Source organism: Apium graveolens, chromosome 7 (genome assembly GCF_009905375.1).
Source record: "Apium graveolens cultivar Ventura chromosome 7, ASM990537v1, whole genome shotgun sequence".
Classification (NCBI taxonomy): Eukaryota; Viridiplantae; Streptophyta; class Magnoliopsida; order Apiales; family Apiaceae; genus Apium; species Apium graveolens.
Window position 1 is genome coordinate 255,715,139 of NC_133653.1, and position 23,601 is coordinate 255,738,739.

General features: G+C 34.6%; 3 protein-coding genes across 4 annotated transcripts; 2 read left to right on the top strand and 1 right to left on the bottom strand.

Annotated features, from left to right (window-relative positions):
• Window positions 1–11,816: 11,816 nt before the first annotated feature.
• Window positions 11,817–14,487, top strand: LOC141671519 (uncharacterized). Of its 2 annotated transcripts, none has more exons than XM_074477792.1 (2): window positions 11,817–12,158; window positions 12,786–14,487. In XM_074477792.1, exon 2 carries the CDS (start codon window positions 12,942–12,944, stop codon window positions 14,274–14,276), a length of 1,335 nt encoding a protein of 444 aa, XP_074333893.1. In that variant the 5' UTR covers window positions 11,817–12,158; window positions 12,786–12,941; the 3' UTR covers window positions 14,277–14,487. The 2 variants fall into 2 exon arrangements, with proteins under 2 accessions (XP_074333893.1, XP_074333894.1); XM_074477793.1 differs by having other exon boundaries at window positions 11,817–12,132.
• A 2,051-nt stretch (window positions 14,488–16,538) lies between these two features.
• LOC141674700 (uncharacterized) lies at window positions 16,539–17,366 on the bottom strand. The gene has a single exon (XM_074481403.1). It carries the CDS (start codon window positions 17,364–17,366, stop codon window positions 16,539–16,541), a length of 828 nt encoding a protein of 275 aa, XP_074337504.1.
• A 710-nt stretch (window positions 17,367–18,076) lies between these two features.
• On the top strand, window positions 18,077–18,919 carry LOC141674701 (early nodulin-like protein 20). The gene is made up of 2 exons (XM_074481404.1): window positions 18,077–18,245; window positions 18,519–18,919. Exons 1-2 carry the CDS (start codon window positions 18,077–18,079, stop codon window positions 18,917–18,919), a joined length of 570 nt encoding a protein of 189 aa, XP_074337505.1.
• Window positions 18,920–23,601: the final 4,682 nt, after the last annotated feature.

Genomic DNA, 23,601 nt, shown 5'->3' on the forward strand with positions numbered 1-23,601 from the left:
ATCTATGGCGTAGTGTAAGTCTTTATAAACCGAATAAATAATCAAAGTACGTAATCAAGAATAATAGGTTCAACAAACAAGAAAACAAGCATCCAAGATTACAACTCAATAAAAGAATCACAAGTAAAAATAAACTTTTCTTCTCCTTCGTTGTATTTGTGCTCCTAGGTCTTCTCGCCTTCTTCTCCTTAAGTCCCCGTTATTAAAAAAACGTCTTTAAAAGGTCTTTATATAGCAGCTCCATCTGATCAGGAGTCCGAAAAATCATCTTTCTAATCAAATCAAGATTCCGGGATTTTGACCCAGCACGGCCGCTCTGTGAAGCGGTGCGGCCGCCCTGACATTCTGTTAAACCGGCACGGCCGCCCTGGACTTGGGCACGGCCGCCCTGACTTTATGGAAAAACTTAATTGCTTGGCTTTTCTTGCTAGTTTCTTTTGTGCACTTGAACGAGGCTTCATCCTAACACTCTTCTAGCATAAAAATAATGTAAAAACCTTTCCTGCTTCCAATTATGCCATGAAATGCAAAACACTACAAAAACACATCAAATACATAAATAACTTGAGTACAAAACACCAATTTGAGCCTTTACGAAGCGTTCTAAGTGGATATAAATGTCATTTAACAGTCTAGCGACATAATTTGGCTCTTCTAAAGAGGTTGCCCATCCATAAAAACTTGTAACTACTAACCTCCCACGTTTGAAGACAAGCAAGAGCGTTGAATTTTGTTTATCAACTTGTCTTTACAAATCCTCATTTGTATCGCCCAGGGCCAGGACATTTGGTTAGACAAGACTTGGAGAAGCTGATGTCATTACCAAGACTGACTATACACAATTTTGGCCATTGTCTAAAAATAGTGGGCTAATGAGTGTACCAATGACCCCTATCACGCTCAAGTCATTGGTATAATATTTCATCAAATGGTGCAATTCCACTCGTTGGTCCCCATTATATTAAATTATTTGATAAGAAAATAATGAATGAAAAATGGTCTTCAATAATTGTGGTTATTAGGTTTAAATCTTTTCATAACTACACATGGTATAAGCATATACAATTCAATAGACTTTATCCAAGTATAAATGTTTGACAAAGGTATTAGGTGTATCTGTACCTGTACTTAAAATAGATGTTTTCTGTCATTAGAATATGTGGTTGGTAAGACTTACAAATGCATGGATTTCATGGGTGATATTAACAATTTTTTAAGGTTGAGTTGCACATTATTTTCGCTAATTTGAATAATAATTAATTTGGGGTGGGTTCTAAAATATGGAAACAAGTTAGGCTTTTATATGATGAGATATTGGAGAAGATTATTCCATTTAATGATAATACGGTTTATAAACCGAGACGTAGTATCATCTTTTCGTATGAATTTAAATTTGATATTTTGCCTTCCTATAAAAGCGTGTCTTTTAACGTTACATCTTTTGATATTATTCATTCTAATTCGTAAAGACCATTACTCATTTGATGTACTCGTATGTAATTCTAAGTACACGAATAATATTAAAAAAAAATCTTTCTCTATTCAAATGTCCAATCTTTTACAATGGGCCATTTGCCCTTTAGTTATAGGCAGAGTTTTCCTATTACAAGTTGGTCTTTTTGGGCTTTCTTCTATAAGTGGTTCTTTTTGGGCCTCACTATTACAAATATGTCCTATTGACTTATGACTATTATGAGTCTCTTGTTTGTGGGCCAATATTTTCACCCCCTCAATAAATGACTACATCTTTAGATTAGCTCCTTGTTTCTTATTTCCTGGAAAAATATAGAAAATAAAAGCAAAAGAATAAGAAAAGAAGAATAAGAAATAGGACGAAAATGGGGTTTAATGGGGATAGTGTGGTCAGATATACATGATAAGGAATAATAAATAAAATATGGGATATAATGATTAAATTTTGCTTATTGTTGGGGTTTTTGTTTTTTTACGCATTTGTGTGTGCACATAGGGGAGATATAGAAATATTCCTTTCTCTTTTTAATTTATTTTACTTTCTATTGGGTATAGGCTGAAAACTGTTCGACTTCCCTGATTCTTCAACAAAAAGGCGCTAGTTTTCCCGGATTGCTCTTTCTTATCACTCTCCACATTTCTGAACTGTAGGTCTCCTTCTCTTCTCCTTTATTATTCAGCAAAATTGTAAACTTTCTAGATTTTAGTTGTTTTTCCTATAGTTTTGTTGTCTTCGTTTAATTGAGTTACCGTAATATGGCCGCTATAAGTTCTTCTTCGTCCTTAAGGACGATTTCTGGACGGGATCCTGAGAAAAGGCCCCTTGAGGACAGAGATGAAGAGTCTTCTTTTAACTTAAATGGTTTGGAAATTCCTGATTTAGATCAATGCAATTCGTTTGACTTCATAAATGAAGAGGAACTTCAGTCTGATCTTCCTAATGATCCCCGTGTTCCTCATCCACCAAGTCCTCGTACTTTGAGTTTGCGAAATCATGTGTTGGAGGAGAGTTTACTCTTAGGGAGAGAAGAATTTGAGTATGAACCAAGTTTGTATTATATTAGTCATTATATTAAAAGGCGATACCTTGGAAAAAATGAAAGCTTTGGGTTGATTTTGATAATGGGTACATACATCAGGTACCAAGGTCGGAGGATAAGGTGTGGATGATGCCCGAGTATGGAATACATGAGATCCCACTGATACTTTTTGAGTATGGTCTTCGTCTGTCTATGCACCCTTTTCAGCTAGTGTTGTACGAGGCTATTGGGTGTGGAGTAGGTCAATTGTCCCCAAATTCCATTGCTCAGGTGAATGGTTTTATTTCTTTATATTGTGAGAAGAACATAATTCCTATGATTCAATTTTTTCTCTATTTACGGGGTATGATACCATGAGGGACATGTGTACTTTGATACACGTCATAAAAGAATGAAGATTGTCAGTGTTCGTTCCTCGAATTCAGACTATCATTCAAAATGTCTACATATCGGGGGTCCAGATTTGGAATTTGTTCGACCGTCTTGGAAAATTAGTCAGGGAACTATTGACTCTTTGAACAAGTTAGATAAGTATGACACCATTTAGATGGATTTCATGGTTCAAGATCGATATATACTCATCTTCAACTGAAGAGTAATCGGTTCTTAGAAGGGCATTCTCGTACGACTTACTAGTCGATTGTCTACCTCCTTTTTTTCTCTCTCTATTCTTTTTAATCATTTTTATTATATCATCATCATCATCATTTTTCATTTTTTTTTCCTGGATGGATTTAACGCATTTCTTATTTTGTGTAGTCGCAGGCAGCACTTTGAAGAAGGCTCTTGATAGCGGAGTGTGAGGGGAGATTGATAATGCAATGATGTATCTGGTGCAAAAATCTTCGGCCAGGGCTATTGACACCTCTTAAGCTGGGATTTCAAAGGTTGGGGCGTCTAAAGTCGGTACTTCGAAGGCTAGTTATTCTATTTTTATTGAGCTGTTGGATGATAATAGTGAGAAGGTGGTAGAAGATTGTGATCAGGTTGTAGGTTTGTATGAGGGGATGGTCATTATTCCCCGCAAGCGTCACCGGGGAGATGGTGACAATCCTCGTGTTGATGTCCAGAGAAATGAGGCTGGGAACCTCGTGAAAGCTGTTATTGAGAATTTGACGGTAATCGGGGGTCGAGCTTTTATGACTCCTATTGCTGATCCAGTTAACGCTCGACAAGTGATTCACGTTGAAATTCAACCGACAAAATGTTGGATCGGGGGATCGACGGTTCCTATTCGAGCTTTCAAGGTGTTTCATCTTCCTTAGGGCGCAATGTCTTACGCTTTGAGGAAAAGAAGTGAGGTTGTTAACCGTTGTATGAGTAGGGTTGGACGGGTATGTTATTATTTATTTGCTCGTGTCATTGATTATGTTTTCTTTTGTTTGAATTATATGTGTTTTAGTATTATGCAGTTTTTTGCTGATTTTACACATATCTTGGAAAAATATAATAAGGATGTAGAGGGGGAAGATTTTTCCCAACTTGTCATTCATTTTGCCGAACTGGGAAGGGAAAAGAAGAAGATTGAGGATCAATATATACATCGAGGTGGAACGTCAAGCTAGTGAGCTGGCCACGATGAAATCTAAATTTTCAAAGTAGATAGGAGAAAAGGAAATAACTTAAGACACAATGGATAAGAAGATTCCTGACCTCGGGGGTCATTTGCATGATGTTGAGCTATCGAGGGATGACGAGAAGAGAAGGCGTGAAGGTTTGGAGCGTGTGTTAAAAGATGCTCATGAAGCTCATAGGTCTACTGTTGAGGAAAATGAGAGTTTGAAGTTGGAGGTTCAGAAAAGAGTTGAAGATATTACGAAGGCTCTAGGGGATGGGTTATATGGTAGGTGTTTGAACAGGTTGTCGGGTGCTGATCTTGATGTTTCTAGGCACTCATTTGAAGAGTATGTAAGGGATTACGTCGCTGCATGAAATGGTGGAGAGCAGCCGGATATCGAAGGTTGAAGGCGGGGAATTCCCTGTGAGTGATGTAATCTTTTATTTGATGTTGATTAACATTGAAATTATACTTTTTTATTTTAGACAATTTCTTGGGGGATTTTTACTTGCCTTTTGTGCGAGTGTAATTCTTAACAAAAGTTGTTAAGCTGTTTTTTGACTTGTCAATTATTTGATCATTATCTTCGTGTTTTTGTTATCAAATGTTGTGAATTTTTTTCGATCCTTGGCTCCTTGCCTTTCTTTTTCTTTAGTCAACTTCTGGGGAGATGTGTCAATTTTTTTGCTCCTCTTAAATGTGTACTGGATTTTAACTTATTTAAATTATTTTCTTTGGTTTTTGAAATAATTATTGGGATTGTGAGTTCATGATGTTGAGGGAAACTGTTTGTTGACTTTTTGAGTGTAAACTATTTGGTTGCTATTGATCACGTTTGTCATGTGTTCTTGTCATTGTGAAGTCTTTTATTGAGTACTCAAATATACACTGATTTAGCATAATAACGAAAGTAAACTGGTGCAAATAAAATTTTAGCCTATTATTTAAATAGATTAATGGACTTTGATAAGAGCCTCAAATCAACCCCATTGCATCAAAAGCAAATTTTTGAGCACTGTATGTTAGGCCCGATACTTTATCAATTTCGATCAATGTTAACTGCAGTCATCTATTTGTAAAGAACTTTAAACAAAGATTTAGCACTTGAAATTGACATGGATAAACATCGAAGCTTTTATTTAAATAATGTAGTGGACCCTCGGCAGGAATCTCATATCAACCCCGTTGCATTGAGGGCAAGTTTTAATGGAGATAGATAATATCTTACAAGCTTCGATTTAAACATAATAGATAAACTACTAATAGAATGAGATCGGGGTTGCCACTCTTTGTCTCGCCTATCCCTCCATGGGTAATCAATTTTCCGGCATCTCGGAGATCGTCGATTTTCGCATCGTCGCCCTGGTTGAGGAGATTGCGGGCTGTAGCTTCGACTGCGTTCATACCTTGAGGAACGCCGAGGTGATTGAATATAACTAACAGCTTCTTGTAGCATCATTCTATGTTTGATGATTTGGAATGCCGCCTGAAGTGTTTTCGATCTTTTCTAAAAAAATCCTCGAGGAGGAGGCCATGTCTGGACTTGTCAATACCCGCTATTAGGAAATTTACCGTCATTTGCTCAATGAGATTAGTAATTTCAGCTATCTCCTCTCTGAATCGAGTTAAGAAACTGTGAAGACTTTTATTTGATCTTTGGTGCATTGTCATGAGAAATGCAGTGACTTTAATTCCTTTATAGTTACTGGAGAAATGAGCTTGAAACTTGCTTTTCAGAGTTGCCCATGCGTCGATGGAGCCGGGGGGTTAGGTAAATTACTATAACATCGAAGTGTTGTGCCTTGTAAGCATATGGAGAAAAATTGGCAGCGAGCAATCTCCGAGTGCCCAAAGAACGTCATTCGACCATCAAATGTGTTAAGGAAAGCAAGAGGGTCGGACGAGCCCTCAAAATGGTCGAGGGACGGTATTTTAAGGGTCCTGCCAATATGTGCATTCTCAGAAACCAACGATAGGGGACTCTCGGCAACCGTTTCGAACCCCAATTGGGAACGTATTAGATTTCGCATTTGTGACATATCTTCCTGCATCTTCATAAATTCTTCATGGGAGATCGTGTATGTGGACTCAGTTCGTTGGGAGGCATCACCAGACGAAACCGTCCATTGTCGGCGGTCGCGATATTGTGAGTAGGTCGACTCGGTGGACGGTTCGTATTCATAATCGACTTCATCGTCGTCTTTGTAGAATTATTCCCCCGACCCCTGAATAGCTATCGATGATTGCCGGAGCTCCTAGCGTCATTGCTGTCAAATAGATAATTTGGATACGGATATGCCTCTATCCGTATCCGCAATCATCAGATTCGAATACGGATAATATTTGCTTTATTTCGGATATGGATATTATCCGCTTTTTTCGGATACGAATGCGGATATTTCGGATAGATATCGGATATTTTGAATTTTTTTGATGGCCCTACCGTATTGACGATGATTTTAGAATATTTTTTGCGATTAAACTCAAATGATATATTTATAAATGTATAAAGTATGTGTACAATCATGTAAAATTTATATAAATATATTTTTTAATGCGTACACACACACACACACGCTATAAACTAATAAAATAATTTTAAATTATATAAAATTATACATTTGTATAATTTAAATATCATATATGTATTTGATTCCAGATTCGAATATCCCGGATTCAAATTTGGATAATATTCGCTTTATTTCGAATACAGATAATATCCGCTTTTTCTCGTATACGAATGCGAAGTTTTTGGACGGATTTCGAATTTTTCGAATTTTTTGACAGCCCTACCTGGCGTAATCGATGTATCTCCAGTTAGACCGTGGGAATTCGAGACTCCTTTTTTAAAAGCTCATCATCGGAGCAATTAATATCTTCAAGTGTTTCCTCTCTCTGTTTCTTCATATATTCAATTTTCTCGAGATGTAAGCGCATATCACTGGTTTACCTTTTGTTGTGCTCACTCGTTGACATTGATCCGATTTAAACTTGCATTTCCGCTGTTGAGGTTCTGCACCAGTCGGGTCTGGGAGCTGAACAACCGGATCTGGGGGAACAAACACTTTGGTTGTAATGCCGGTGGTTTTGATGGTCCCTGGTCATCCGGCTGCCTTTGCACAGTCGGAATCTCCACCGCTGATCTTTTGGTTTGCAAACCATCATTTTTTGCGGATCAATCTCTTCAACAATCATGTTTTTTATTGGAATTTAAAAATAGAGCTCCTTCTTGCGCCAAATGATGTACTCGTATATAATTCTACGTATACGAGTAATATTAAAAGAAGTTATTTCTTTATTCAAATGTCCAATCTAGGGATGACAAAATAATCCGATCCGACAGATATCCGATCTAAAACCCGAAATTTTGGATTTACCGAACCCAATTTTTTGGATTTGGATTTGGATATGGATTTAATTTTTAAACCCGAAAATTTTTGGATTTGAATTTGGATATTAGGTATACCGATCCGAAACCCGATCCGAAATCTAAAACTCTATCCGAACCCAATCTGAACCCAAAACCCGAAAAACCCCCGAATTATTATTATTATATATATAATATTAGAATTTTATATATTACATATTAAAATATATTATATATATTATTTTATATAATATACATTATACATATTATTATATAACTTTTAGAACATACAGTATATTTTTATATCTATGTTAAATATAACTAAAGATAAAGTTCAATGAAATATAATTATTCAATCATTTAAACGGGTGATAATGTTGATAAGGTTAACAAAACATCTTTTAAAGATAAATCTAAATAATTGGGTATCAATTAAGTTGATTTTTTTAAATATTAGTTATACATTTGACAACACATTAATGATGTGGTGGAGTGGTTGAAGATAACACGTTAAAACTATTTCTATGCAAGTCGTGTGTTCGATCCCAAACACTTGCAATATCAATAATAATACAAAATTTCAGATTTTGGGTTCAAGTTCGGGTATGAATATCCAATTCAAAAAAAATCGGGTTTTAGGTATACCCGAATCCGATCCGAAATCCAATGGATCGGATTCAGATATTTATTTTCGGGTATTTTTTGAGTTCGGGTCGGGTTCAGGTATGGATAAAATTTTCATTTGGATATGGATTCTGCAATACCCGATCGGATCCGACCCGATTGTCATCCCTAGTCCAATCTTGTATAATGAGCTATTTGCCCTCTATTTATAGGCAGGGTTTTCCTATTACAAGTGGGCCTTTTTGGGATGTCTTCTATAAGTGGGCCTTTTGGGCCTCACTATTACAAATATGTCCTATTGACTTATGACTATTGTGAGTTCTCTTATTTGTGGGCCAACACATACCCACATGGGTTAGTCTGATGAAACATAGGTCTTATTTCTTTTTTTTCTATTTAAGAAATTTCATGCTCTCATACACACTCAATAATATGATGTTATTATATATTTCCGTTGTGATTTGGGGGGTGAATACGGTTTTAATGAATTTTGTCAATTACATGTTTCGGATGGGACTGTACGTCAAACCTTGTATATAGACACAACTTAACAAAATGATGTTGCCGAAAGGAAACATTGTCATTTGCTGAAACAGCTTGTTCATTCTTATTGTTCGCTCAGGCTCCTAGTATATTTTGGAGGGAAGCAGTCCATACTGTTACCTATGTGATTATATTGCAGTACAAAATTAACTATTAAATCTGCTTAATATGTTTTATTGGGTTATGATGTCAGTCAGAAAAGATATCGTCATTTTGATTTTTGCTAGGAAAAAGATATATGTTGTGTTGTGTTTCTTGAGCATATTCTATATTTTTATGTCCCTTCCAGTTCCCATAATGTTAGCCATATGACATGTCTATACCATCATAACAAGGCTACTCAAGTTACAATATTTGCGTTGCATGTGGAGTCTACCATTTGTCTAAGTGATAAATTTTAATGTACAATTATGATTGTATATTAGATAGCTCAAAATATTGTAAGAGTTTGGAGTTTCTCATTCAACAGTCTTGTGCATAATAGTTATGAAATAAATCAATTTGTTAGAAGTCCAATGAAGATTGTTCAAGCAACAAATTAAAGAAAGAAGACCAATAAAATTATAGAAATTCTCTAACTCTAATATCGTGAAATCTAGAAGAGCTATATCGTGAAGTACTATCAGATTTTACAACCATAAGTCTATCTGGGTTTACGGCTATATCGAGATGTCCAAGTTTTGCCTATGTCGTGAAGTCCAAACTTGAACTAGATCGAGAAGTCTAATTCTGCACTACACCGAGAAGTCTAGAAAAATGCTAAACACCGAAGTCCAGAACCATACTATATCGAGAAGTCCAAAGTAAACAGGATAGTATAGTCAAGTCAAATGGGGTTCATGATATGTTCACTTGACCTCTTCAAAACAGGACAAATGAAGGTACAAATTACCAGAAACGCAGAAATATACCACTACAACATCTTGTAGATGGAGGTGGTACATGTACATGTGTCCTACAACCAAACTTTAAGAGAAAGAAAATAAAGCACGCAGCAAAAGATCAGGAACAAATAACGGATTTAAGTGGTCCTAATAAAGATGCTACATGTCCCCTAACAGGATACAATTGTTTTGTATCAATTAATGTGTACACTAAGTAGTACGATGTTGTATTACTGTACACGTCCCAACTTTAGCTGTGCGAAAATATTGAGCAAAAGATCGGCCCAAATCATGACGAAGTGAGGGCATAGCCCATCTCAAATCATGTATATCGATTTCGTGTTTTATTTGGTTCAAATTTAATATTTTCAAATGGACCGAATCTTAAACTTTTCAAACGTGATATTATGGGTCGGGTACTCCGTCTCATATAATATAGCCAACTAAACATAATCTAGTTGGGTCTATCTAAATCTCATATCTAAATTTTAATATAATACAAATCAGCTAATTTGAGTGTAATATCAATCTCATGATTCGATTTTACTAAACTGTACTCATTTTGTCAGTATTAATACACATGGAAATTATATAATTATTGGTGTAGATACTTTGTTAGGAATATGTTGTATGCTTGATGATAACTTGACAAAACATTCTAAGTAGGTAAGTTAAATGATTATGTAACCATTATTAGATGGAGTAACTTGTGTTAAACAAGTTTGCAATACAATTATGTATGCAACAAACAACTTAGTAGTCTAGAAGTTATAGTGAATTCTGAGTCATGTTGACTACTAGAAAGATATACAAAATAGGTTGGCCAATTGTAAATAGAAGATGTTTTATAATTTTGTATAAGTGATATAGTGTCAACTACCAAAGAATTCATCATCAACAGATAAACTTAAAGTTTCAACAAAGGATTCAAGACACTTACAACGGATAATCCAGTTGAGACTCAATGAATGACTCAATGAGTAGTATCAACGAATAATGTTGGAGTCTCAAAGAACATCATATTCAAATATCAGTTGAAAGCGACTTGACAGTCACATGGGTTGATTATATACAAAAGAAATGTGGCAGCCTGTTTGCAGGTTTTAGAGAACAAAGAAACGTTTCTATTTCCATGCTTAACTGAAGATATTTAAAGATACTGGATAGAGAATTGAATCAACATGTGAAGAGACCTAAATTCTTATTTTTACTGTTTGTCTTATTCACGTATAACTTGGTAGTATATAAACCAAGAGCATCAAGTGTTTTATTTTATCTATCGATCAAAGAAACACGAGTTAAACAGAGAAATAGATAAAACTACATTTGTTATAAATTCTCTCTGTTCATCTTTGTAAAAACACTTGTAAGCAGTTGTGTGCATTCTTACATCGCAGAGTTCTCGAATCTATATATATCTCTGGTGGAAATATCATCCACTAGAAAGTTTTAAAACTGTCTTATTTAATTAATTTGTGTTGAATATCACTTACAGTTCATGCGCACTTAGCATATTCATTTACAACTATATATATATTTAGAAAAAATTAGAATTTTTTCATTTAACACCCTTCTGTAATTATGTTGTTACATTCTTTACATTGTTAAGGGGATAACATATCCTCAACATGCATTATTGTTCTCTAATTTCAAAAAAGTTAACAAATGGTCAAACGTTTAAGGCATGTATACACAATTTCAAATACGTGTCATCGTTTAAAGGAAGCATTTAAAACACATTTTCTTTTTCCTAAATATTTTCTTGAAATTATTTTAATAAATGCTATGGAGGTGAAATAGTGCATTATTAGAAATATATGGTAATTTTTTTGGTATTTTTTTATATTTTGATATAAAATATAATTAAAAATAATAACATTTTAATGAAATTTGATGATGAAACCAATGACCCTTCAAGTGACGAGTGATTTCTAAAAGTATTTTTCATGTGAAAAGACCTTTCAAAAAAGATGTTTCTAATTTTACCAAATATTTTTTTTTTTGCTTTTTCAGTAAAAAAATACGGTTACTTTGTGTAACAGGCGAATGACGATCCCAAATTGGATCTAAATCGAGTGACACATATATTAATTTTCTTGAAGGATATTAGCATATTCTTTTAGAGTATCCCTTTCTTTTTATAAGAAAAATAATACAAGATATATTGAGATTATAAAAGAATCCAAAATAAATCCATATATTTCAAGTATTCAATCTGTTATAAAATCCAGAAAGATCTCTTAATAAAATTGTTGAAAATAATATAAACTAATACAAAAGATGTTCATGAGTATAATATTAGGCTGTAGCTGACACTTTTGAGCTCCCCTATGTTTGTTTTCATTCATGTTCTTGAAGTGTAGATAAACACCAGCTTTTGGCCTGTTCTGTCTTTCTTCTGTAGGCATGACATTATAAAAAAATTTAAAAAATTAAACTGGCCCCACAAATCCTTACCATTCATTGAATCAATTCACCTCATTTCTTCATCCGTACAATTCCATATTTATTATATTAATATTAATTTCCATATTTTCCATTTTTTCTGCATCTTCTCTAAAGCTCTGTACTTTTTGGTCTTAACCACACTTTGGGAACTCACTTTCAACAACTTGGGCTTGCTTGTTTCTCAGATATCAACTTGTATGTGTGTTTTTTCACTGATCAAGGTCATTTCTGTTAGCCCTTTAATTAGTTTTACTAAAAGACTCTTTTTTAACTCTGCAAGATTAAAAAAAGGATCTTTTTTTTTTGTTTGCAGTTATAAAGTTTGGTTCTTTATGTTCAGTGCTTCATGTTCTTGTTTGATTTTTGATGATTAGTGTGTGTGTGTTTTGGTGTTTAATTTAGAGGGGTCTTTTATTTGTTAAAGACTGTTATTTTGCTTGGAAGAAAAAATAGAGTGACATTTTTAAGTTATAAAGTTTGGTTCCTTATATTCACTGCTTCATGTTCTTGTTTGATGTTTATTGATATGTGTGTGTGTGTGTGTGTATTTTGATTCAGAAGGATCTTTTATTTGTTTAAGACTGTTTTTTTTACTTGGTAAAAAAAGCACATTTTTTTGGTTGTAAAGTTTGGTTCTTTATATTAAATGCTTCATGTTCTTGTTGATAACTGATAAGTGGCTGTTTGTGTGTGTGTGTTGGTGTTTAATTTAGAGGGGTTTTTTATATATACTTTTTGTATGATTTTTGTTAGATGGAATTGGTTGTTGCTTTATTTTGATATTTCATTTCTTGAAAATGAGGTTTGATTAGGTGGTGAACTAGGTTTTGATTGTTTATGCATTGTAGATTCAAGAACTATATGGAAGTGTGATTTACATGGAGTAGAAATCTTGGTGATTGATGGAATTGTATGTATAGGCATATAGTTCTGTCAATGTATAAGATTAGTCCTGATTTAGGGGGGTTTTCTGTAAGCTTGGTCCTAGTCATTGTCGGGGAAAAATGGAAGGGAATTTACAATCAGGAAATATGCTTTCGGGAATGGGGTCGTATGGAGGAGGAGATTTGCAAGGGTCTATGCTAGTACATCATCATCAACAACCATCTTTGCTCCACCAGCAACAACAGCAGTCTGATTTTAGACAAGGGACTATTGCTCATCCGTCGATCCATGATAATTTTCCCTGCGCGGCTAGAGGAAGGCAAGACTATGATCCGATGGCTGAATACTCTAGAGTTGATAGGGGCAAGCATTCTGTGAGTGATGAGGAGGAGCCGAGTTTTACAGATGATGCTGCTGAGGGTCACAATTCTGGGAGTAGAGGAAACAATGTCCCACACTGGCATCGTGTGAAATGGACTGATACAATGGTGAGGCTTATGATAACAGCTGTTTCGTACATAGGTGAGGATTTGGCTGCGGAGTATGGTGGTGGGACAAGAAGGAAATATGCAAGTTTGCAGAAGAAAGGTAAATGGAAATCAATTTCAAAGGTTATGGCTGAAAGGGGCCATTTTGTTTCACCTCAACAGTGCGAGGATAAGTTTAACGATCTTAACAAAAGGTTCAAGAGATTGAATGAGATACTTGGGAGGGGAACTGCGTGTGAGGTTGTTGAGAATAACTCACTTTTGGAGGTGATGGATCACATACCGGAGAAACTTAAAGAGGAGGTTAGAAAGATTCTTAGTTCAAAGCATTTACACTATGAAGAGATGTGTTCTTATCATAATAAGAATCGGCTGCATCTGCCTCCAGATCCTGAATTGCAATATTCTTTGCGATTGGCTCTTAGAAGTAAAGATGATCATGAGAGCAATGAAACAAGGAAGCACCCACAGATAGATATTGATAACGACGATCAAGACATTGAAATGGAAGATCGTGGTATTTTTCTGGATAATCATGCATCCGACGGAGATCGCAGGGGAACATATGGGATTCCAGGGGCTTCTATGAAAAGAGTTAAACAATGCCAGGGTCATGAAAGTAATGCCTTTGGTCATTCCTACTCTTCTTTGGACTGTAATACAACCTTCAGCTCTCAGCCACAAGTTGCTCCTGTTGATATGAATCAAGAATTACCAGAAGGTGTGAATGCAAACCTATCACAGACACAATGGATGGAACGTCATACAATGCAGATTGAAAGACAGAAGCTACAGCTTCAGGCGGAGATGTTAGAATTAGAGAAAGAGCGGTTCAAGTGGCAAAAAATATGCAGGAAAAGAGACAGGGAGCTGGAGATGATAAAAATGGAAAACGAGAGGATGAAGCTTGAGAATGAGCACATAGCATTAGAACTGAAGCGCAAGGAGATGGGTGCAGACAGTTGATTGCTCTGTAGTATTCAAAATTGCGACTAGTTTGTGAGGGTTTTGCAATATTATGTGACAATTTATGTTTTGTGGATTACAGAACATTGGTTTGAGACCTTGGGTAGTTTATTTCCATACTTGCTTATGATAAATTATAGTTTATAATATCTGGCATGTATTTCTGTGTTTGAGCTTAAGAAATAAATTTTTCTGTGCCGTATTTGCCCCCCTTTTTTTTAGGTTTGGTTCTGGTGTAACACATGAGCATGTTTTTCTAGACCGTAATTTTGTTTTGCAGTGTTCAAATTTCACTTCTTCACCCTTTTAATTTCTAATCTGTGTACTTAAATTTGATTTGCATATCCTTTCTGTTATATGTTAATAATGCATGTTGTCTGTACTACCTCAAGGGGTACAATCAGTGTTTAACTGTCTGTAAATTATTTTATAATGTTTCTGAAAGCAAAGTCCCAATAATACGCCAAATAACAATCAGGTTTCCTGTAATTTTCTTCTTGAGGTGAGCTAATAACTAGGGCATTTTACAATATATCAAGGCCTCAAGTCGGTGTTCTAGCAGGTAATTGCTCTTCTTTTATATAAGTGTGTCCCAGGTGGATCTTGTTCACTATGAAGCAGAATTTTTTTGCTTGCAAGTTGTTCTGTGTATGCAGTAGGGACTTCTTGACTAAGAAACAACTTAATTTGTTACATGTCTGGCCTTATAAATTTGAGCAAATCTGGCAGGTATCCACCATATGGCTTAAGCCTGCAAATTAGAATTGTGGAACAATGTTTCCCTGATATTTCAGTGAAGTGTTTCATTATCTTTTCCTTCAGGTAGTTGCATGCTATGCGAATTTATGTTCATCAATCCATAATGGTTACCAGAAAACTTACAATCACTCTGCACACCAGTAAGAATGGATTACATTCCTGGGTTCCACATCATGCCGGGATGTAGATATAATGTCTAGTTCACCAATAGGCAGCGGACCTTTTAATTGTCTCCTCCTATCAGTTTATGAAACGATTTGCATTCTATCCATCCTGATAACCACTGATTGGTATCTTGATTTGCACTGCCCCTTTCATATCATCTCAAAACTATGTTTTATACTAATAGTTTCATCCTTCTCTGATAAACTATATTCTCCGGAGCTATCCTGCATTTGTTGGGGGCAAAAACTAATTGTTTTTTTCAGTAGTGTGTAGAATTTGTTTGCTAGAAAGGTTTTAAGTATGCCTAAAAATTCAAATGTACCAATTAGCTTGATTATTGTTTTAAGCCTTTTCACAGTGGCCATCTTGGTAGTGGTGCTGTAAGAAGTAAAGGGAAAGTTAGGGGGTGTTGCAGTGTTCTGTTTTGTTGAAGCTGACTTGATACACAATGGATCAAGTAGTAGCGTTCCTAATATGGCTTCTTTGCTGAATACTGGTGCTACGCAGGCAACCTTTCTATTGGTGTTCTTGTAGTGGAAGCTGCTGACTTGTTCTGTACTCTGAGTTAGATGCCCACAAAGTGTTCATGTTGCATTTTTGCTGTTCCATGGATCATTCTCAATTGAGTTATTATAGTTTAAGAGTTATCATCAACATGCTTCATTAAATATCTATGTTATATAGCTTGCTGTCTTATACGTAAACCTTTCTGCAGTAGAATTGCCGCTTTTGTAATATACTCTGGGCGTCTATATCGTTTGTGCCAATTCTAGAAAGAGTTTAAGTGCCTAGTAGCTGACTTGTTTTGTTTTACGAGTAGCTTCTGAAAGTAAAAACTTGGTTCACACCTATGGTATATGTTGGAAAAACTCAGAGAAAAAAGATATCAACATTTTTTTTGCAGAGAACTTGTACTGCTATATTTCTTGTTATTTCTTTTCTTCTTCTAAAACTCAAGGTAAACTAGCCATTATATAGGCTTTACAAACATATTAAAACTAACTATTACTAAAACTAATCACTACTAATTAATGGGTAAATTACATGTCCATAATTTACTCCATAACTCCACTATCCCACTACTAAACAATTCTAAAATAATATTTTTCTCTAATAATTAATCTTTTGCTAAATTTCTAATAATTAAATAAACAAATAATTAATAACTAAATTTAAGATTATTCCAACATTCATCCCATAATCTTAAATTTACTAAGTACTTTCTCTTCGCCTGTGATGCACTTCTCACCACCATCAATTTTGATGCACTATCTCATCAAAAACATTTTGGAGCACTTTCTCTCCAAAAATACTTTGGAGCACTTTCTCTCCACAACTCTAAAGGAGTGGTTCTCCCTCGATCAATTGTGCCATCCTTTCTTCATCATTCTGAAATCTACAATTCTTTGTCAGATGCCCATATTTTTTGCATTTGTAGCATTGTGGCTTTCCTTTGTACCAGCAGTCTTTTTCTTCATGTCCCATCTTATGACAATGGTTGCGTTGAACTTTGTTACCTGTGCCTTTTGAGGATGAAGCTTTAGCTAATAGCAGTCCCTCATTTTTTCCTCCAATTTCTTCCTCCCTCATTGATCTCCTTTGGTCCACGGCGTGAAGTGAATTGATCAATTCTGAAACAGTTAATTTCGAAAGATCTTTAGTATCTTCAAGTGAGGAAATTTTAGTTTCATACCTCTCAGGAAGAGTCACTAAAAGTAGTTTGATTTGGTTAACAATGGACATCAACCTACTCCCATATTCCTTGACGTCTGCATTATTTTTCATTCTCATCATCTCAAACTCTCTCTTGAGGTTCAGAATTTGCATCAGTTTGGTTTGTTGATTGCCTTCAAATTCTTCCTTAATTTTTGTACATGCTTCTTTAGGAGTATCACAACTCATAATAGTTGTAAAGATCTCTTCCGACACAGCCGAATGTAGACATGAAAGTGCCTTTGCTTCTCTAGCCACTTCTTCATCACGTTTTTTGATTTGGGCAACTGTTGGATTTTGTGGAAGAAGGGTTGGCTCAACATCACTCTCATCACTCTCGATTGCTTCCCACAAACTCATAGCTTTCAAATATGATTTCATTTTGATAGCCCATGAATTATAATGATCTCCTTTGAATAATGGAATAGAGACGGAGAAATTGTTTGATGCCATGGAAAATATTAAGGATAATATATATATGTATATGTGTATTTTTATAAGAGTTTTATAAGCCCTGGATCATATGGCTCTGATACCAATGTTGGAAAAACTTAGAGAAAAAAGACACCTACATTTTTTTTGCAGAGAACTTGTACTGCTATATTTCTTGTTATTTCTTTTCTTCTTCTAAAACTCAAGGTAAACTAGCCATTATATAGGCTTTACAAACATATTAAAACTAACTATTACTAAAACTAACTATTACTAAAACTAACTACTACTAATTAATGGGTAAATTACATGTCCATAATTTACTCCATAACTGCACTACCCCACTACTAAACAATTCTAAAATAATATTTTTCTCTAATAATTAATCTTTTGCTAAATATCTAATAATTAAATAAACAAATAATTAATAACTAAATTTAAGATTATTCCAACAGTATGAAGTATATAGAAATGAATTAGGTGACATGGTAATTCATGCAGAAAGCAGCAGATAAAACAGAATGAAAAATTGGCGATAAAGGCATGAGTTTGTCTGTAACAATATAGAGTACTTAATGTACTTGTGTATCAGCTCAAACATGACCACTTAGACGTCCATGTAGCATGATTCCACCACTTAAACAACATAAGATGTAATATTGTTACCAGTCAGGCACTTTATTGAGAAACATAGACTAATATTTTTAGAATAAGTTACTTATAATTTATAAATGAGGTGGAATGGAGTCGCGTGGTGGTTTATGGTGGCGGTTGTAGTGGCAACAACGGAGGGGAAAGAACCAGATCTGCACAGGGTGGGAGGGAAACGGGGGTGGACTCAAAATGTAAATTACACGGAATGGGCAATGAATCAGACTTTCTACGTCGGCGACTGGCTCTGTATTTATTTAACTCTCTCTGTATCTAACTTGTTATGCTAATACTGGTAGAAGATTTTATTATGTTTTAATACTTGATCATTTAATTACAGCAGAATATCCACCTGAGGTCGTTTTATAAATTTTTGATAAGATGCTTGGTTCAATTTCTAATGTAAGAAGAAAATATTGGAAACTGTTTGTAAACTATTATATGATTTAGATGTTTTGACTCTGCAATAGAAACCTTGGTGGCAAACATGTATTATATATTGTTAACTGTTATGTTTTTAAGTGACTGAAATTGTCAATGTTGCTTCTTGGACTCCATTATTAATTACTAGTATCAATGTGTGTGTAGATTTTGGATTTGACAGGCACATATACAATGTGCTAGAGGTGAACCAAACAAGCTATCAGCAATGTAATGACAAAGGTTTCATCAAGAATATTACAAGGGGTGGCCGCGATGTTTATAATCTCACAGAAGCAAAGCAATTTTACTTTCTCAGCAGCGGAGGCTACTGCTTCCATGGAATGAAACTAGCTGTCAATGTTGTGGAATTTGTGCCCTCTGCGCAACCAGTTCTGTATGAAAGTGGCTCTCCAATACCAGTGACAGCCATATTAGGCAAGCCGTCTCTCTTGCATTTGATCTGCTTTGGTCTTACACTTATTAGAATACTAAATTATTAAAACTTGAACAAAACCTACTCAGCTTATCATAGGTTATCCGGTCTTGGGCATAACTTTGTAAAGAAATTTTAGCCTGAATGAAAATACTACGTGATAATGTTGGTAGTACGGTAAAGTGCAAATTATAAGTAGCAATATAGTTGTTTATGTAAACTTAATATATATCCATATATTATATTTTTTGGTTGAGTATCATTGCTGGTTTATAGTAAGTGTTTGAGGAGCCTGCACCATGCATATCTGGTGTTTCATTCTTGTGACATAGCCACTTCGAAGAATATTCAGAATTAAATCTGGAAACGTTCTGCATGCATGCCAAAAGAAGAACTTTAGTGTGCACAATATAAGAAAATTACTACTGTGGTGATCCTCACATAAAGCTGATTTTAAACTGGCGAAAATGGTTAAGAATAGTCGCAGCAATTTTTTATAATGATATTGTTTACTACTACCATAAAAGGACCTAGAGCTTATTGAGCTTTCTTATCATTTAATCAAGCAAATAAAATTATTGAGCTTTCTTATCATTTAATCAAGCAAATAAATTGGTGGTGAATTGTTGAAGTTTAGTGTGCATTGTTTAGTCTCCTTTCAAGCTTCTAGAGCTACTGTCAGCTTAATGTCATGTCTAAATTTCTTAAGAAAGGTTGTGGTTTTCAAGTCTTACCGCTGGGATGTATTTCTTGATCACCGATTGAAACCCTCTTTATATATTACTTCATGTTCCGTTTTTATTTGTGAAGCATCTTGCTGTCATTGTATCAACTTCAGTTTTTAGGAGCAACAAGTAATTGATGGCTAGTATACGTTAACTTATACTAGCCATCAATTACTAAAAGAAATGGTATCTTAAAGAAACAGTTTCTGGACAAGCTCTTGCAAAACCAGAGCCGTTTCCCTGTTCAAGCAAGATTTTTTAGTTGAACAAAGAAATTGCATGGACTCTCGTATAGGTTTTGATGTTAAGAGTTTATCGCACCTGTTAGGTGAACAATTAATTGCATGGAATTGAATTGTAAAGTGTCAAGTTGAGTTCACATGGAGTCTTTTTCGGGTAGCATTCAATAATGCCAGTTTAGAACACCATGCATGGCACCATCAATCCCCTTGATCTGGTGTTAAGTGTTGGAAATGGGTGCGTTAGTTTAGGGTGAAGTGGAGAGAAGAAAGAAACTTAAGTAAAGAAATAGGTAGAAATGGTGATTTTGTCATAGCATTACTTGTTTAAGACTGTCTTCCATTGTTCCAGACTTGATGTAGCTGAATTGATATGTCTTCCATTGTTCCAGACTTGATGTAGCTGAATTGATACTCACTATGTCCCATAATTTTTGGGTTGTTTGACTTTTTGTGGTCAAATTGACCGAACTCTGACCACAAATTACTTCCTAATACAGACACGCTTGGTTCTCCAATACAGTACACAGTGAGTTTGTTCTTTCAACCTCAATTTATAAAGGCAACGTGACTGTTCATCAGACGTTAATTGTGTTTGCAACTTTAACTTCGATTAGCATATTTTGTTCTTTTTGTCGATTAAGTCTGTATCAGCCAATAGAGTCCGCATTAACATGGCTTTCTCCGCTTTTACAAGATCATTCTTTAATGTCTGCGTATGCCTGTTATTATGTTGGTTATGGAGTTCCCAAATGAAGGTCATTGTCCCTTTCAAGCTGTATTTGCGTAAATTCTATCCAACACAATTATGCTTTCAGACTACATAGTTCCTTTCCTTATGCTGATCACACTTTCATTTACCATGTTTACTAGTATGTGGTATAGAGCATTGAGATCGATGTGAATGTTAGAATATAAGATCCAAGTAAGCCCTTCTTTTAAAACTTCAAGGTTTTCGATGAACTGATTACTTAACAGTTAACTTAAATAGTCACGCACTCTTGCCTCTACGGAGGCTGGACATCTTGTTATCAAGAGAATAAGATATCCAATCTCTACATACATCGATCTCTGGAGTTCTGCGATAATGCAGCAGTTGTGATAATGGCAATGATCACAAGTCACAGTTGAATGGTTTGTTAGCTTCAAGACTGTCAACTTCAGAAAATTACAAAGAGCATCTAATATTGGATCTGCCATTTCTTATGATTGGTAGTAGTAGCATGAGTCCCACTTTTTATGTGGTCACAGTCCTAACTTGCAGATCACCAGTACGTGGGCTTCTGCCTACACATCATACATGACAACTATTTTTCTATATCTGCATATTTGAAATCCATGTATAAATATATACTATATCTTTTTTAAAATTATCCATTCACTTGCATGAATCATGAGGTATGTTCTTCATTTTGTTGAATAATATTAATGACCATAGTCATTATTTAGCATTAAATTTGAATATGTCCTACTCACATACAGAGACATTGCAACTTTTGTTGGTTTGATATGGGAAAAACATTTCTTTTTTCTTTTTGGTTTGGCCAATTGGATAACTATTTGTAGGCAACACTTGGATTCCTCTTATCTACCCCTAAAGTATAATCTCAATTTCTACCACGTTTTGGATCACGAGATTCCAACCTAATTAAATGTAATTTTAGTATCACTTTCAAGTACCTGATTAAAATTTCAAAACTATGGAAGAATTTGGAATATGAATCTTCCTGAACCTCTAAGCTAATTGATGTGAAATTATCTAATGAGAAAAAGTAGAAATTAGGCCACATAATTATTAATCTTTATCAACAAACATTATTGGCGTTAAAGTAAGAAGATAAAGGCTCATCCTTCTTGTTGATATATGTGGATAGACCAACGTCATGGAAGATATCTCCATTTATAGTCTGAAAAAAATTGTTCAAGATAGCCTTTCACCTCTTGTTATACCGTATCTCCCTCGTTTTTTTTACGGATGTTGAGAAACGATGTCAAGAGGTTCACCAACTTCAAACTTGCTAGCTCAGAGTTGGTTTAGGAAAACTTAAAAAATGTCATACAGCCTAAATGTAAAAAAATTATTTTTTTAAACTTATTATTACATAAATAAATACTATATTTTAACTTAAAGTAAAAAATGACTTTAACATCTGTATAACTTAATCAAAGCCAAACCAGGTCTTTATCTCTGCAACTTGCTTACTGATCTTTACAAAGAGATCTGAATTATATTTTTTCAGAAAGTTATCTGCCCTAATGATAAAATCAAAATTGATGTTATACACACATAACACAAGTAGAGATTTATTTTATGTCATGTATGTTTATAAAACATAAAACTTGGTGATCCAAGACAATTAATTAAGGGAGGAGGAATCTACATGTGGGCATAATCATTTTTAGGTGTTTGTTTAACATGTACACATGCTTTCATGTTAGTTGTTAATCTGGTTCCTTTCTTTAATCTGCAGAAAATACATACACTGGTACATTATAGTGTGAATCTGTGCATATAATACTGTATATATAACTGCTAGTGATGTGCTTATGCTAATTAACTTCAGTAAAAGAATAGTAGTAGTACAGCATCAGATAATTGATAAGTTCACTAGCTACTTGATTTTTAGATTCCCAGTCAGTTGCCTAGGAGGTACACTATCAGAATACACAGCTAAGGCCCCTTAATTAAAATAAATATTCCTTCCATCCCGGCAGATTATTACCCCCCTTAATTTATGCTAAGGCTCTTATTTGAAATAATTTAAAAAATTTACTTCTTTCGCCCCAACAGATTATTAACACACTAAGGTAAGTCGGTCCTTTTTTTGAAATTACAGAAAATCAAGGTTTAGAATGCCAACAGACTTGAAATTTATGTAAAAGGAATACAAGAGATTAATTGGATATTAAGATCATGCATAATTTAAGATTGTGGTAACATTATCTCCATTTGAAGGAACACCATATGGAGTGATTAAAACAATCTGCTGAATTCAGCAAAGCCCCCACTAAGCAAGATTATCTGGCTTTTCTTAGCTAGTGCAACATATAAAATTATATCTCAGATAGTTTCCGTTTTGGATGTGTTGGCTCAGAAGATATACTGTATTATTAAAGAGGGTCTGTGGCTGGCATGCATCACTAATCTCCTGTTTAATATTAACTAAATAAAATGTTTATAAGTCTAATTTTTCAGGCTTCGTCATTGAATTAGAGCTTTATGGACATAAATATATAATTTGTGTGAATACTTAAGATCATACAATGAAAAATTAGGAGAACTAAATGAATATACTACCATAACAAAAAAATTAATGTAAAATATAAAGTTAATTAATATTATTACACTGGCAAGTGGCAAAATGCAAAAAAGAACTGCAGGAACAGTCAAAGTTGGTCCCATTTAAAGATAAGGAGTCCAGGAAGCCATTACATTGATTTAATAAAACATTGCAGCAGTAAATAAAAGGGCAGGCCAGTGACATAGAGAGATGTAAATTTATATTTTCTTTCTTCAGTATATTGATAAGTTCAAACATAGAGAAGATAAGGCTTTTTTGTACACAGATGTGATGGTAACAGGAGCTTAAATGTCTCTTTGTTATATACAGATAAGTATATATGTGGACCTGGGTCCCTATGTCACCATTACACTATTTTTAACCAAGTAAGTTTTATAACTTGTTAAGTAGTCTATTTTCCCTAAGATTTTAAGGTGCTCAAGGAAGCTGCTGACAGGATTTTATATTCTTGTAGACGTATTAACATAAATATTATCAGTTAAA

Excerpts from the sequence above, each read along its gene's own strand:
- LOC141671519 (XM_074477792.1), top strand. The coding sequence starts at position 12,942 with ATGGAAGGGAATTTACAATCAGGAAATATGCTTTCGGGAATGGGGTCG.
- LOC141674701 (XM_074481404.1), top strand. The coding sequence starts at position 18,077 with ATGAGGTGGAATGGAGTCGCGTGGTGGTTTATGGTGGCGGTTGTAGTG. Across the intron at positions 18,246-18,518 it reads CTACGTCGGCGACTGGCTCT|TGACTGAAATTGTCAATGTT; the intron begins GTATTTATTTAA and ends TATGTTTTTAAG.
- LOC141674700 (XM_074481403.1), bottom strand. The coding sequence starts at position 17,366 with ATGGCATCAAACAATTTCTCCGTCTCTATTCCATTATTCAAAGGAGAT.